We start from the raw sequence: 16,360 nt of genomic DNA on the forward strand, positions 1-16,360 counted from the left end.
AGTTTGGGGAAGGCCTTTTCCAGTTTCAACATGACAATGCCCCCGTGCACAAAGCGAGGTCCGTACATAAATGGTTTGTGGAGATTGGTGTGGAAGAACTTGACTGGCCTGCACAGAACCCTGACCTCAACCCCATCGAACACCTTTGGGATGAATTGGAACGCCGACTGTGAGCCAGGCCTAATTGCCCAACATCCGTGCCTGACCTCAACCCCATCGAACACCTTTGGGATGAATTGGAACGCCGACTGCGAGCCAGGCCTAATCACCCAACATCCGTGCCTGACCTCAACCCCACCGAACACCTTTGGGATGAATTGGAACGCCGACTGCGAGCCAGGCCTAATCGCCCAACATCAGTGCCTGACCTCAACCCCATCAAACACCTTTGAGATGAATTGGAACGCCGACTGCGAGCCAGGCCTAATCGCCCAACATCCGTGCCTGACCTCAACCCCATCAAACACCTTTGGGATGAATTGGAACGCCGACTGCGAGCCAGGCCTAATCGCCCAACATCCGTGCCTGACCTCAACCCCATCTAACACCTTTGGGATGAATTGGAACGCCGACTGCGAGCCAGGCCTAATCGCCCAACATCCGTGCTTGACCTCAACCCCATCGAACACCTTTGGGATGAATTGGAACGCCGACTGCGAGCCAGGCCTAATCGCCCAACATCCGTGCCTGACCTCAACCCCATCGAACACCTTTGGGATGAATTGGAACGCCGACTGCGAGCCAGGCCTAATCGCCCAACATCCGTGCCTGACCTCAACCCCATCGAACACCTTTGGGATGAATTGGAACGCCGACTGCGAGCCAGGCCTAATCGCCCAACATCCGTGCCTGACCTCAACCCCATCGAACACCTTTGGGATGAATTGGAACGCCGACTGCAAGCCAGGCCTAATCGCCCAACATCCGTGCCTGACCTCAACCCCATCAAACACCTTTGGGATGAATTGGAACGCCGACTGCGAGCCAGGCCTAATCGCCCAACATCCGTGCCTGACCTCAACCCCATCGAACACCTTTGGGATGAATTGGAACGCCGACTGCGAGCCAGGCCTAATCGCCCAACATCCGTGCCTGACCTCAACCCCATCAAACACCTTTGGGATGAATTGGAACGCCGACTGCGAGCCAGGCCTAATCGCCCAACATCCGTGCCTGACCTCAACCCCATCGAACACCTTTGGGATGAATTGGAACGCCGACTGCGAGCCAGGCCTAATCGCCCAACATCCGTGCCTGACCTCAACCCCATCGAACACCTTTGGGATGAATTGGAACGCCGACTGCGAGCCAGGCCTAATCGCCCAACATCTGTGCCTGACCTCAACCCCATCGAACACCTTTGGGATGAATTGGAACGCCGACTGCGAGCCAGGCCTAATCGCCCAACATCCGTGCCTGACCTCACTAATGCTCATTGCTGAATGGAAGCAAGTCCCCGGCCGCAGCAATGTTCCAACATCTAGTGGAGGCTGTTATAGCAGTAAAATGGAGAAAACCCCATATTAATGACCATGATTTTGGAATGAGATGTTTGACGAGCAGGTGTCGACATACTTTTGGTCATGTAGTGTATCTGACCATCATTTGATTTGTTTTATGTGTGATACCCTCTCCAGGTGGGAAGTGACATGTGGTTGTATAGTGTTCTGACCTAAACATTACAGATAGCCAGGGTTTTAGATTTTTAAATTCAAAGAACTTCCAGAATTGACTGCCTTCAATTGAAATTGACCTCATCCCTGCATAACACGTCAAGTGTTAAATGTTCAAATGCATCTGTGTTGTGTCTCTGCCTGTGTCCATTGTTCAGGTGTCGGACAGCCCCCCTGGAGAAGGTGATGAGGTGGAGGGCTCTGGCATGTTTGAGGGCTCGGGGGTGGGGGCGCTGTTTGAGGGCAGTGGGCTGTTTGAGGGCTCAGCAGAAGAGATGGAGGGATCTGGTGGGGATGAAGGAGGAGACGAGGAGGAGGAGGAGGAGGGCCCAGTCTACTTCTTCTTGGAGGAGAGCACTGGCTACATGCAGCCCACCCTCACATTCCTGGCCGCCTTGCACACAGTCATCGCCTTCCTCTGCATCATCGGCTATAACTGTCTAAAGGTGAGGTTCATGCAATAGTAGATACTACTACTACCATCCATACATACATACATACATACATACATACATACATACATACATACATTCATACATACATACATATACTACTACTACAGTGGAGGCCGCTGAGTATCAAACATACCATTCCATTTACTCCATTCCAGCAATTATTATGAGCCATCCTCCCCTCATCAGCCTCTACTGTATTACTACTTCTACTACTACTACATACTAATCAAACCAAACTGTATTAGTCACATGCTCCGAATACAACAGGTGTAGTAGACCTTGCAGTGAAATGCTTACTTTACGAGCCCCTAACCAACAATGCAATTTAAAAAATACGGATAAAAATAAGAAATAAAAGTAACAAGTAATTAAAGAGCAACAGTAAAATAACAATAGCGAGACTATATACAGGGGGGTACCGGTACAGAGTCAATGTGCGGGGGCACCAGTTAGTTGAGGTAATATGTACATGTAGGTAAAGTTATTAAAGTGACTATGCATAGATGATAACAAGAGTAGCAGCGGTGTAAAAGAGGGGGAGACGTGGGGGAGGCAATAAAAATAGTCTGAGTAGCCATTTGATTAGATGTTCAGGAGTCTTATGGTTTGGAGGTAGAAGCTGTTTAGAAGCCTCTTGGACCTAGACTTGGCGCTCCGTTACCGCTTGCCGTGTGGTAGCAGAGAGAACAGTCTATGACTAGGGTGGCAGATTGTTGTTGTCTACCCTTACCACCTGGGGGCAGCCTGTCAGGAAGTCCAGGATCCAGTTGCAGAGGGAGGTGTTTAGTCCTAGGGTCCTTAGCTTATTGATGAGCTGTGTGGGCACTATGGTGTTGCACTCTGAGCTGTAGTCAATGAACAGCAATTGGCTGTCTCTTTTGTCCAGGTGGGAAAGGGCAGTGTGGGGTGCAATTGAGAATGCGTCATCTGTGGATCTGTTGAGGCGGTATGCGAATTGGAGTGGGTCTAGAGTTTCCGGGATGATGGTGTTGATGTGAGCCATGACCAGCCTTTCAAAGCACTACATGGCTATCGACGTGAGTGCTACGGGGTGGTAGTCATTTAGGCAGGTACCTTTGCGTTCTTGGGCACAGGGACTATGGTGGTCTGCTTGAAACATGTAGGCATTACATACTTATTCAGGGAGAGGTTGAAAATATTAGTGTAGACACTTGCCAGTTGGTCCGCGAGTGCTCTGAGTACACACCCTGATAATCCGTCTGGCCCCGCGGCCTTGTGAATGTTGACCTGTGTAAAGGAAAGTGTGATCACACATTCGTCTGGAACAGCTGGTGCTCTCCCGCATGCTTCAGTGTTGCTTGCCTCGAAACGAGCATAAAGGGCATTTAGCTCGTCTGGTAGGCTCGCGTCACTGGGCAGCTTGCGGCTGTTTCCCTTTGTAGTCCGTAATAGTTTGCTAGCTCTGCCACATCCGACAAGCGTCAGAGACGGTGTAGAAGGATTCAATCTTAGTCCTTTATTGACGCTATGCCTGTGTGATAGTCCATCTGAGGGCATAGCGGGAATTCTTATAAGCGTCTGAATTAGTGTCCCGCTCCTTGAAAGTGGCAGCTCTAGCCTTTAGCTCGGTGCGGATGTTGCCTGTAATCCATGGCATCTGGTTGGGATATGTACGTACGGTTACTGTGGGGACGACGTCGTCGATGCACTTATTGATGAAGCTGGTGACTGAGGTGGTATACTCCTCAATGCCATTGGATGAATCACATAACATATTCTAATCCTGTAGTGTAGCATCCCCGTCATCTGACCGCTTCCGTATTGCGCGAGTCACACTACTACTACCACCAACTACTACTACTACTACTACTACTACATACTACTACAACTACAATAACAACAGACATCAAGTGTATCTTTGCCCCATAACAGTTTTCATCAAGAACACGAGTGATCTCTATCAGGACATAAACATCTGAATGACAATAGACAATGTGCGTTCCTCTCAGATCCCTCTGGTGATCTTTAAGAGGGAGAAGGAGCTGGCCAGGAAGCTGGAGTTTGATGGTCTTTACATCACAGAGCAGCCTGAGGATGATGACATCAAAGGCCAATGGGACAGACTGGTCCTCAACACACCGTAAGCAAGCTCCTAGAAGTCCACCTCTACCAATGATATTATATCATCTCCTTTCAGAAAGTGTGAGGAATTACAGCTTAAATGATGCACATCTTTCCACATTTCTATTCACAGTTCTTTCCCAAACAACTACTGGGACAAGTTTGTGAAGCGAAAGGTAAGACGCTTTTTGGTCTTGGAGGCTCTGAAGGGATGAAGTTGGTCTCTGGATGGAATGGCCCATGTTGTATGTCTGTGTGGCCAGGTCCTGGATAAGTATGGAGACATTTACGGCAGAGAGAGGATCGCAGAGCTCTTAGGCATGGATCTAGCCTCGCTGGACGTCAGTCAACAAACTGATAAGAAGCCGGAGGAACCAGACAATTCCACGTTGGCCTGGTATTAACCAATGCTGTTATTGCACACTTCTCCAATCTTGATAGGGGAGCTTTTCATGGGGTTTTTGAGCCACTTAAATGAACGGTATATTGTTAACCCTACTAGCTACATAAATACTAGAACATTTTGTCATTGAAATCCAATCCTATACTTTTCAGGTGTACATCTATTGACTTTAAGTACCAGATCTGGAAATGTGGAGTTGTGTTCACAGACGGGGTAAGAGGGATCAAAGATGAATAGTATTTTCTATATTTGTGCCGTAGATGTATTGGTTATAAACAATTGTTCATTGTCATACTGTAGGTTGAAGACAAGCTTTATATGACTATTTCAATCTCTTCCCCCCAGACTTTTCTCTATCTGTGTTGGTACACGATCATGTCCTTGCTTGGACATTATAACAACTTCTTCTATGCCTGTCACTTGCTGGACATAGCCATCGGTGTGAAGGATCTGCGTACTATCCTGTCCTCTGTCACCCACAATGGGAAACAGGTAGGGAGCTGAACAGTAACACCCTTCCAGCCTCCGTTTGTCAGTGAATGTGCTGCTGATACGACTCATTCCCTGTCTCCCTCCTAGCTCATGATGACATTGGGCTTGTTGGCAGTGGTGGTGTATCTCTACACTGTAGTGGCCTTTATCTTCTTCCGCAAGTTTTACAACAAGAGTGAAGATGAGGATGAGCCGGATATGAAATGTGACGACATGATGACTGTGAGTCGGTGCTATGTTTCCTGCCAGCTCTATGCTGTACCATATACTCTATAGTCGTACAGTATGTTTGAGTTTACTTACTACTTCTCTGTATTCAATGTGCTCTCTTCCCTCCACTTGTGTCAGTGCTACCTCTTCCACATGTACGTGGGAGTGCGTGCTGGCGGTGGCATAGGGGACGAGATCGAGGACCCAGCGGGAGACGTGTACGAGCTCTACCGGGTGGTCTTTGACATCACCTTCTTCTTCTTTGTCATTGTCATACTGTTGGCCATCATTCAGGGTAAGGCACCGTCCCTCTTATGCATTCCAAAACACTACTCCACCACTGTACAGTACCTCAAGCTAATGGCAATCTCGGATAGCTAGTCATAATGTCATTCGACTGTAAGGGATGTGAGTTTGTGTGTTTCCTACAGGTCTGATCATTGACGCCTTCGGAGAGCTCCGAGACCAACAAGAGCAGGTTAAGGAAGACATGGAGGTACAGATCTTTTTTTTATTTAAAATGTTATTGTATCTTTGGCGTTGATCAGTTTTAGGTGAGTTTAAGTCAGTCACATAGTTGGGCACATACCACCATCTTGCCTACTGTTTCTGTTTAATTTGATTATTGTAGACCAAGTGCTTCATCTGTGGAATTGGAAGCGACTACTTTGATACGACGCCGCACGGCTTCGAGACCCACACCCTGGAGGAACACAACTTGGCCAACTACATGTACGTGTTCTCCCTGTAATCAGTCAACAGTGTGTGTCCATGACCATCTGCCATCACGCTGACCTGTCTGTCTGTCTGTCCTCTGCAGGTTCTTCTTAATGTACCTCATCAACAAAGATGAGACGGAGCACACTGGCCAGGTGAGTCTGTCAGTCAGTCTTTGTGTTCGTGGCACCAAATGCCTCCCATTTTGTAGCCATTCATTTCAATTGGCTGTCTCTTCTTTTCTCCCTCTGTCCTGGTTCCTCTTCTGTTCCAGGAGTCATATGTGTGGAAGATGTACCAGGAGCGAGCGTGGGACTTCTTCCCTGCTGGGGACTGTTTCAGGAAGCAATATGAGGATCAGCTTGCATAACCATACTACTACAATTAGTAGGTTTAATAACATAGTAAACCATACTGAAATAGCTGCACAATACTGTATGGAAGAGAGTTGGACCCAAACACATGAAAACTAAATAACTGCATTTAGAAGTGTTTGTAGCAATGTCAAGTTGAAACATTCAGTGACAGTAATTCTTGGGAAAATACTCCCATTTGCCAACACCCACAAATATTCTCAATAATTAAGTGCATTATGCATGTCAATTTTGTAAAACTTCAGTGCCTCAATTATTGGAACAAACTTTATTAGTCGTATACTCCAGCAGCATCTTGATACTGTACCAAAACTGTCATGTTTGGTATAGTACTTTGATATCTCCTCCTACTCATAAAGCAAGAGATACCGGTACCAGATATACTGTAAACACAACTGGAGTATAGTTGATGGTACTTTATCCTTCAAAGCTATTTACACAACAGTCTCTTAGATAATATTGTACCAGCCCACTGGAAAAGCGCTATAACCACTACATACAGTACAGTATTGACTTTAAATGCTCTTCAACTGCTGCTTTTCAACTGACAAGGTTTTTCCCTGAAATGTTCTTTGTATCTGTTTTAATTATGACTATTTCTCTCAACAGAACTGATGATGGTTACTGTGTTGTTGACGTAGGAACTAGGGTTTGTGTATTTATTTGTTTTTCATTTATTGAATGTATTTTAAGCCTGGCTAGTCTGAATGCCATGAATGCATTATTGTATCCAGTACATTGTTTAGTTTGAGGGAACTCGCTACTTTGTTTTCTTAAAACAAACAAAAAAATACTGGTTTATTAATGGGTTTGTTCATTGGTTTATTAAATAAAAGGCTTGGATGCACTTAGTTTGATGTAGTTTCCTTTCAGTAAAGGGTTATACCAATTTATTACACAGTCCGTGCCAACGGATTAGTTGATTTGGTTTCTTAATATTCATATTGGGAAGATAAATATTTATCTAGCATGTGATTTGGTGGCTCCACATGAGTGACAATTGACTACAGTGTATACAGTATGTACACAACTGTTGAACCGTCCGTAACACAACCAATCCTTGATTTGTTCATTTGACTACCGTATTGTGGTGAACTTGTCTACTTTCTTCAGTATTTCTTCACAACTACTGGAAGTCCCTCTGTGAGCCTTTTAAACCTCACTTCCTGAAGACCCTCCGGTCCCATCCTTCTCCTTCCCTGTTGTCCTGCCCGTCCAGCAATAGAGAGGAGGTGGGGGAGGAGGAGCAGGAGGCCTGGAGCTGCAGGGTGGGGCTTGACGAGGAGGCCATCCAGCTCAGGCTGTCAATAGAGTCATTGAGATAGGGCTGGGCCTCGCGCTGAGGGCAGAGTACATAGCGATCAGCATGATGATGATGCACCTGGACGGTTTCCAGAGGGCCCATGTTCTTCTGGTAGGACGGGTGAGGCAGTCCAAAAGGCTCCCAGCCCCCCACGGCCCCCGACAGAGAGCCTGAGGGCTCCTCCATGTTGACGTAGAGCAGGTCATCAGCCTCCTCCTGCTCGGGCATCTCCTCCAGGGCTTTCTCCAGGTCACAGCGCAGGGAGGGGAACCCCGGGCGGTCTTTAGGACTCAGTAGCCAGCAGGAGAACATCAGGGAGTAGCTACAGTATAGAGGACATACAAAATTACCCAAAATCTAGATACTCCAGGAAAGGTACATTGGTTGCCTCTACTATACACCACTAAATACAGATCCAGAAACAGGCACTCACATGGTGTCCAGGCAGCTAGGGGGCTGTTTGAGGCGGTTGCCCTGTCTAAGGTAGTCGTAGATCTCACTGTTTTCCACTCCAGGGTAGGGCGTCTGTCCCCGAGTGGCTATCTCCCACATAGTCACTCCAAACGACCACTTCGAGAGAGGGAAATAAGCACCGTCACAAAAATAATGTACTTGTATTTACTCTTTGTTATGAATTCTTCTGCAGGATGTTAAAACCCAAATACAGTAGGAGACATGGGTCACATAATGTAGCTGGACAAAGTTTGGATAGCTCACCACGTCACTCTTGGTGGTGTACACTCGGTCTGCCAGGCTCTCGATGGCGATCCATTTTACTGGCATCTTTGAAATGCGTCCTTGTCTATAGTAGTCTCCATTATAGATCTTCTTAGATAGGCCAAAATCAGCCACACACACAGTCATATTCTCGTTCAGCCTGCAGGACAGATATATACTGAGTGTACAAAACATTAAGGACACCTGCTCTTTCCGTGAAAGACTGACCAGGTGAATCCAGGTGAAAGCGATGATCCCTTATTCTTGTTAAATCTACTTCAATCAGTGTAGATGATTTAAGCCTTGAGGCAAATGAGACAATGGATTGTGTATGTGTGCCATTGAGGGTGAATGGGCAAAACGAAAGATTGAAGTGCCTTTGAATGGGGTATGGTAGTAGGTGCCAGTTGCACCGGCTTGTGTCAAGAACTGCAACGCTGCTGGGTTTTTCACACTCAACAGCTTCCCGTGTGTATCAAGAATGGTCCACCACCCAAAGGACATCCAGCCATCTTCACACAATTGTGGGAAGTATTAGACTCAACATGAGCCAGCATCCCTGTGGAACGCTTTCGACACCTTGTAGAGTCCATGCCCCGAAGAATTTAGGCTGTTCTGAGGGCAAAAGAGGGTGGGTAGAACTCAATATTAAGAAGGTGTTCTTCATGTTTTGTACACTCCGTGTGTGTGCAGATGAGCACAAACAACGTAATAGCAGCGTAAAACAGTACTTGTATCACTCAACATGCTCAACTTGCGTCACAATCATTCTCTCAGACCATCACAGAAAAACATTGAGGAGTATGTGGGAGAAACAGGAGGACACGGACAGAACAGAGAGGCGAGAATCCCCACATGCAGTTTCGCGCTGCCAGGTCTCTATGGATGAACCTCTTGTCGCTCAGGTATTCCATTCCCCGTGCGATGTCTGTCATGAACTTCACCAACATCTGAGACGGCAGGGACTGATGAATGGAGACAGAGACGATAAGATACAGACAGGGGGTGCTATACAGCAGCACAAATGGAACACGCATTGAAAGGAGAAAAGAGCACAACGCTACAATTTTTATTTGTGTAACAAAAAACCTTTCCGATCTGCGTGGGAGGGAAGGGAACTGACCAAAGGACTGTCCCCGAGTCGAGAGTAGAGCAGGAAACTGTGCAGGTCCCCGTGTTTCATACAAGGCAGGATGACGACAGGGGATGGGTAGCCTCCCCTCTCTACCGTCTGCAGACACACTCCTACAGGGAGGATTGGGGAAACAACAGAATGAATCGAGTCAGGCCTACTTGGTGACGGACACTTGGGAGTCAAAAACGACCGCGTGTTAATCGTCGCTCGATAAGTGACAAAACAAAATCAGCCCAGTCTCTCACCGAGGAGTCTCATGACGTTGGGGTGGTCAAACTCCTTCATACAAGCAGCCTCCCTGAGGAAGTCCTCCATCTCGGTGCGAGTGCAGATGGAAACTACGAGAGGGAGAAGGAGAGGGTGGCTGAGGTCAAACTGACACATACTGCACCATGGGAGACGCACAATGGGGACATCCGACACTGTCCGATCACTCACTCTTCATGGTCTTCACAGCCACTTTGAGGACAGTCTCTTCATGCACCAGAAGCCCTTCCATGACGGAGCCAAACTCTCCTGCAGATCAAGACATGGACTCTCTGTTAGTCCGGTGGGTTGGTGTAGCTGGGGATCTAAGCCTCTTCAGGCCCTAGGATGTAGTCGTTCATGACTGACTAGGTGACAGCACATAGCGTATGACGAAGGCTTCAACCGGAGCTCACCCTCGCCGAGGGTCTTGCCCAGGGTCAGCTTGTGTCGGTCCACCATCACATCCTGCAACTTGTGCTTCAGCTCGTCACTGATCACCAGGCTGTTCACTGCGGACAGGGTTAATACTCTCTCTTACACAGAAACAGGGATTCTTAAAGCATGAAGTATTGGAAAAATAACTTGAGCGTTAATCCTCTCCCACTGCCCTTAAACAAATGAGAGATTCCGTTTTGAAGAACAATGCAGAATATGAGTCCATTATTGTGAAACTGTTCTAGGCTTACAGTCTGTTTTCTCTTCCTGTTTTGTCTTTTCACAACGATGTGTGTCGAAACAAAATGCTCTGGCAACAAAACACATCCCAAAACTATGATTTAGAACATTTCCCATTTGTCCTGAAATAAACATAATTCAATATTTGTCCCCTAAGAATAATAGCAGCGTGACTCTGCAAAGATTTGAACTCCATTCTCAAACTAATTTCTCTGTGTTCTCCAGCGGATTGTGTTGTTAACAGCCAGATACTGACACCACTCTGCCCCCCCCCCACCCCCCCACCCCCCCACCACCACATCTGGCACAGAACAACATTGAGCAAACGGATGAAATCTGATCTTCAACATCTGTTCCTGAACTCCCACACTTCATGACACACCGCTTGGTTCCAAGGCGTTTACCGGTGACTGTTCCTCTTACGTCACTGGCATGACAACTCACGTGTGGCCTCATTCGACTGGTGATTGTAGGTGCGTCGGGCGCTGTATCTTACGACGAAGTCCCCACCGCCGTTTCTCATAGGGTCAAATGTTTTCCTGTCGCGCAACACACAAACACACAGTTGTTTTTAATTGATCATCGAACAGTAATGACGACAACAAAAGAATGGAACAAAGGGGATACAGGGAGACCCATAGGTACATACCCAAAGCATGTCTCTCTTTGACGCAATATGATTGCATACACCACGATGAACCCTATCAAGGCCAGACCGACAGCAATCCCCATGATCACATACCACCAATGCCAGGAAAATGCCTGATGTGGGGAGAGATCTAAAAAGGCAGGAAAGAGAGGTATGTCAACTATTACACAGACACTAGAATATGCTACCTGATGAATCAACTTGAACATTTGGAATCTCCTGCCGTTTTCTCCTCTCCTTTGGCCCATCCCAACCATCCTACTGTCTCCCTCTGTTCTGTCCAGACTCACCAGGCTGTTTCTGTTTGAGGGTTTGGACAGGGCTCCAGGGGCCACACCCTGCCACAGTACAGGCACTCACACTCAGGGACACACTGTCCAGGAGGCTGGAGAGCGGGATAGCTAGCTCAGAGGACTGAACTGACTCCATAACAGCCTGAAGCAGGAAAACAAAACAACAGCAAAGACACCCATTACACTCAGAGAGAGAGAGTCTACAACATATGTTTACTTTGACAACAGTAACATGGGTTACCTTGGACTTGTTAGGGGTTCTGTACTCCACTCTGTACCCTAGTATCTGGCCATTCAGTCTGCCTGGTGGCTTGGTCCAGCTGACAATAACCTCTGTTCCATTAAACAGTCCACTCACATTGTCTGGTGCTGCCTCTGGTACTGTCAGATCCATGCCAAAAAATGAATAATGTTTACAACATATCAAATGACCTGTAACACACACTACCAGACTCATGCTGTTAAAAACCAGTGTGCAAAGTTCCATGCGTAAAATTTTATCTTATTAAGAGGACAATGTAAATAAAGGCATTTTTGTCACGTTGTGAGTCTTAGCGTGGGCTGCGGCTGGGGCCTGTACTGGACCCTGCCTGGTGATGTCATCGGTGAGTGTTCCACTGCTGATCGTTTCCATATGTGGCTCCACCCCGGCCAACAAAAACACAAGCACCTTCCCCTCTCCATCTACCCGGCTCTTTCTCTCTCTCGCTCACTCCCTCAGCCCGCAGCCCTCTCACTCCCCTCTACCTCTGACCCAGGAGCAGTGGAGAGAGATGTAGATGGGAGGGATAAGATATTTTTACTTTGTGGGGAGGTCGGGAATATAGTTTGCTCGCACACACACACACCTTACAGGTCTGTGCCACGTCATGCGCGCATGTTATTTTCAGATTAATAGGACAGACAAAAGCAAAGACTCTAAATGGTTTGGTTACGCTAAACACTAGGAGTCATGAGTTATCTACTGCATGCAACAACAACAAAAAGTGTTTGAAATGAATGAATTTGACAGTGACGGTCAGCATCGTTTAGCTAATGGAATCAAACGAATCCAAACATGCATTCTCCCAGCACAAGAAGGGTGTTTTCTTTTAAGCCTGACATCTGGTAACCGATTTGATAGAATGGAACATTCTTTAGTGGTCAGTTGATGGTGTGTTGATGTGCACTACACCACTGTGAAATTGGCTGTTTCCCCCTTTCCCCTTCTCTCCGAAAGTCTCTCTTTCTATTTCCCTTCTACACAAACATGTCTACATTACAGACTGCGGAAAGCATGAGTTGGCATGGAAAAACCGCTTCTCCACCGGCCATAATTCAAACACACTGCAGCATTATATGGACACAGCAGGATTGAGCCACCTCTGCCAAACCATGAATAGAGAATGCTTAATCTGTTTCCCTCCTGCCCTCAGTACCTCCTCCTTTGCTCAAGCAACTTTCTCAATATAGAAGTTTATATTTTAAAACACTGAGGATGGAGAGAAGGGTGTTCTTACTGGCAAATGTGACTGTCTGTTGCCAGCTCAGAGGAATAGCACTGAAAATCTTGATTTCACGTCAGGTTCCATCCATCTGGCCCTTTTCAGATGAATATTTAGAATGAAAGACGCTAGACCCCTCTGCTTTTCAAAACCATAAACCTGTATCTCTTCTGTCTGTTTCATCAAAAACACTTGAGAATCCTTAACCAATTCCCAAACTTTTCTTCTTCTTTCCAGAACAATCTTTGACCCATAACCAGCCTAGCTTCACAGTCACTCAACTCTCGTTGTTCCCCCTGTAGGTCACTGACCTCTGCTACATAGGTATCGCACTTTAACATGAACTCATTGTACTGTAAGTCACTCAGGACGAAATCATCTGCTAGAATACCTAAGAGCTGTAGATGTGAATACATAACAAAATACATGATCAGTAATAGATTTGCTATAAACACACGCTGATGGGGTGGCGGGTCGAGGACTGTGGCAAACAGCTTACCTCCTTCAGATGTGCGCAGTGTTACCCATGGTGTCCAGGGGGAAGCACCTTGACTGCTACGGCAAGCCACCCTCACGTCATAGGAGGAGTAGGGCTCCAGGTCTGGGATCAGGTGTCGGGCAGGTGGTACATTTACATTCTGATTGTGGACCAGGTGATTAAGCAATGCAGTGCGGTCAGGACCAGATGGAGCTGCCTGTATAGAGCACACAGAGACAGGATACACCCCTCCAAAGCCAGGCTTCCAGGAGATCAGCAGGGAAGAGATGGTAACCTCTACAGCCTGGACTTCATGTGCCTGGGAGGGAACCACTACGCCCAAGACAAGAGAGGTAGTCATGAATGAGGCCAAACAAATCAACATAATCATAAGTCATTTACGTTGAACGACTTCCCTGTTGGTACGAACCTGTCACTGTTCCCGAGGCTGAGGTAGCCACACCTTTACTGTTGTGGGCTTCACAGGAGAAGCTGCTTGTCTGGTTGAGGCCTAACAACAGGGATGCAAGGAGGTGGTCAGTCAGACGGACAGAAAAGCAAATAGACAGTTACAGAATGCGGTTTCAATTTTAAGCCTGTATAATGTGCTGTTTGTAAGCAAAATGCAAAAGTAAGAGAGAAGTCTTTACCTGTGATGTTGCGAGTGGAGGGAGAGTGGGATACAGGGTCCTGGAGAGTGTTGAGTGGTCCTCCATTCTGCAGCCAGATGATCCTGACAGGTTCTGGAGGCCCATGGGCCATACACTGCAGGCTGAGGCTAACATTAGCCACTACTGTCATGTCATGAGGCTCCACTGAGAAATGAGGGATTCCTGGAAAAGACGATGAACTGTGAGTAAGATACTGTCGAAAATAAAAAGACAGATTATTGAAGAGACAGAGAGAAACTCTACCTTCTAGCTGAATGACCCCTTCCTGAGACATCAAGTCCTTCCGCCCCACTGTTGCCATGCAACGGTATCTCCCAATGTCTGACAGTTTCACATGATCAATTCTGATGACAGACAAGACATATTACTGTCACTGGAAAAAAGATAAGTCAGACCAAGAATGTGTGACATAAACAGAGAGAGAGAGAGAGAGAGTCATAATTGAGAATGACCTGAGTTCACTGAGGGTCAGCCAACTTCCTTCAGTGACAGGCACTTGGACTTGATTGGTGTCAGCGTAATCCAGGGATTGACCGTCCCTAAACCACACCACATCCGGAGGTTCCTCTCCACCTCCATCTCCCTGGAGAGTACAGAGCACCTGCACCGGCTTACCCAGGGATGAGGTTACATTGGCTGGGCTCTTCACAAACTGAAACACTTGATTCAAAGGACACCCATTAATCTGAATGTTAAACTGACATTCAGTAAATATGGTCCCTAGATTAGATTAATGGATACCAAGTTCACTCGGGGAAGCATAAATTAAGTTTACCATTAAATATAGTGTCAAATTGTCTTGTCAATCAACTGTAATATTAGACTAACCCTATATACCTGCCTAAAAAGTTCATAAGTAAAATAAACCGCATAGAAAGAAAAGAACATACGTTTTTCAAATAATACAATTTGTGTTTTTCAAATGATAAAACATACGTTATGGTCATTTCTGAGAGGTCATTTATATTGCTAAAATGACAACATAATCTCTGGTATCATCAATGCTGACTCACCTGGCACAGGGACCACTGTACCTATTATACCCATCAACAGAAGAACAAATAACGGCAAACACCCTCTGCTGCCCTTCATCCTCGTTCAGGTTTGCTCTTGAAGAACAAGATTGGTCTCTACTACGCCTAAAATTATGCCTCAGACAGACATCTTTCCATCCTTCCAGGCAAGAAATGAAATTCTTCCTCGCACAGTATCCACGTTAGACTATTTCCTTAAGGTTTCAAACGCTTTCCAAAAAGTTATCCTTGAGAGTAGACTATGCCATTCATAGAAATTATTGAAAAAGTTGTTCTTCTTCCAGGAGTCGAATATACAATATAACCTACTACTGCTGGATATGATGTAGCCTATCCCCGAGAGTGAATTTAGTTTAATAGGCAAATAGTCCGCGAGTATTAGGCATGTCTCTCACGATTGAATTACTCATAGGGAAAACTTTACCTCTTGACTAGCTCAACTGGCCGCAAGATGGCGCTATTATTCCATTGCGAAATAATAGCGCCTTCCTGCGGCCGGTTGGGCTAGCTCTTGACATTTTCCCCCTCCATTACTCCCTCTTCTTCATTCACATTTCTGACTTTCATGCACACTCAACCGTTGAAGAAATAGTACATTGAGAATAGTATATACTTTAAGAGAATTTGTTCCGCCCCTAGCATACATTACATACTATGAAGAAATAGTTTTTCTATTTATCTGATGTTGGAAAGTATGCTGCGTTCGTAACCAAATGGGATGTGGGAATTTACCAGTTGTGAAGTCGTAAATACCAGTTGGATGCATTCAAATGGTCTGAAGTCTTTTAGAAACGCTGATTTGTTAATGGCAAACAAGCATTATGTCAATAAAATAAATATAATATGAGATGCAAATGTCCCTCCTGGGTAAATCCATTTCAATTCAATCACTTTTTGACAGCACCCCTTTTGATTTGAACGAAATCTTCCGTACATATTTTGCCCATTTGTAAAAGTGCTCAGAAAGTGACTTTTTGGACCTGAATGACAAAACATTCAATAAATAAAGGTGCTCAAAGCTCACCTATTTCGCGTACCATACCATGAGACACCCATGTCTTCATCACTGGAAAAGATAAACGGTTGATATTGATATAATTTAAAAGCTTACAAACAGGGTTGTCAAACCATTTAATAATTTGTTGATTTTTTGTTGTTGTATTTATAACCTTAAACGTCAATTATCTAAAAACCTGTAAACTCCAAATGTTTTCATTTTCGCATATATTGTAGCTTAGACCCTATTTTACATCATCTGAGGTTTTT

The 16,360-nt window shown here is 45.9% G+C and overlaps 2 protein-coding genes across 9 annotated transcripts in view; one reads left to right on the top strand and one right to left on the bottom strand.

The window, feature by feature from the left end:
• LOC139418579 (ryanodine receptor 1-like) overlaps positions 1-7,257 on the top strand; it is a 72,702-nt gene extending 65,445 nt beyond the window's left edge. For all 7 annotated transcript variants that reach the window (XM_071168154.1, XM_071168155.1, XM_071168156.1 and 4 more), the window contains 12 exons: positions 1,832-2,119; positions 4,099-4,229; positions 4,344-4,386; positions 4,474-4,607; positions 4,766-4,826; positions 4,959-5,105; positions 5,193-5,327; positions 5,454-5,610; positions 5,747-5,811; positions 5,947-6,047; positions 6,136-6,187; positions 6,307-7,257. In XM_071168154.1, coding sequence (XP_071024255.1) covers positions 1,832-2,119; positions 4,099-4,229; positions 4,344-4,386; positions 4,474-4,607; positions 4,766-4,826; positions 4,959-5,105; positions 5,193-5,327; positions 5,454-5,610; positions 5,747-5,811; positions 5,947-6,047; positions 6,136-6,187; positions 6,307-6,402 — 1,410 coding nt within the window. In that variant the 3' untranslated portion in view covers positions 6,403-7,257. The remainder of the gene's footprint in view (positions 1-1,831; positions 2,120-4,098; positions 4,230-4,343; positions 4,387-4,473; positions 4,608-4,765; positions 4,827-4,958; positions 5,106-5,192; positions 5,328-5,453; positions 5,611-5,746; positions 5,812-5,946; positions 6,048-6,135; positions 6,188-6,306) is intronic.
• Positions 7,204-15,527, bottom strand: LOC139418581 (tyrosine-protein kinase receptor UFO-like). 2 transcript variants are annotated; one of them, XM_071168162.1, is made up of 18 exons: positions 15,074-15,527; positions 14,513-14,720; positions 14,304-14,404; positions 14,040-14,222; positions 13,820-13,900; positions 13,411-13,722; positions 11,669-11,808; positions 11,425-11,569; positions 11,135-11,264; positions 10,930-11,024; positions 10,224-10,319; positions 10,000-10,077; positions 9,807-9,899; positions 9,550-9,671; positions 9,282-9,391; positions 8,427-8,586; positions 8,143-8,279; positions 7,204-8,031 (listed from the first exon to the last, which is right to left on the bottom strand). In XM_071168162.1, the coding sequence occupies exons 1-18, from the start codon at positions 15,150-15,152 to the stop codon at positions 7,566-7,568; spliced, it is 2,736 nt and encodes a 911-aa protein (XP_071024263.1). In that variant the 5' UTR covers positions 15,153-15,527; the 3' UTR covers positions 7,204-7,565. The 2 variants fall into 2 exon arrangements, with proteins under 2 accessions (XP_071024263.1, XP_071024264.1); XM_071168163.1 differs by having other exon boundaries at positions 7,355-8,031; positions 14,513-14,670; positions 15,074-15,516.
• Between the last annotated feature and the right edge of the window lie 833 nt (positions 15,528-16,360).

This window comes from Oncorhynchus clarkii, chromosome 10 (genome assembly GCF_045791955.1).
Source record: "Oncorhynchus clarkii lewisi isolate Uvic-CL-2024 chromosome 10, UVic_Ocla_1.0, whole genome shotgun sequence".
NCBI classification, from domain to species: Eukaryota; Metazoa; Chordata; class Actinopteri; order Salmoniformes; family Salmonidae; genus Oncorhynchus; species Oncorhynchus clarkii.

Excerpts from the sequence above, each read along its gene's own strand:
- LOC139418581 (XM_071168162.1), bottom strand. The coding sequence starts at position 15,152 with ATGAAGGGCAGCAGAGGGTGTTTGCCGTTATTTGTTCTTCTGTTGATG. Across the intron at positions 14,721-15,073 it reads TACAGTGGTCCCTGTGCCAG|TGTTTCAGTTTGTGAAGAGC; the intron begins GTGAGTCAGCAT and ends CTTTGAATCAAG. Across the intron at positions 9,900-9,999 it reads GGCTGTGAAGACCATGAAGA|TTTCCATCTGCACTCGCACC; the intron begins GTGAGTGATCGG and ends TCCCTCTCGTAG.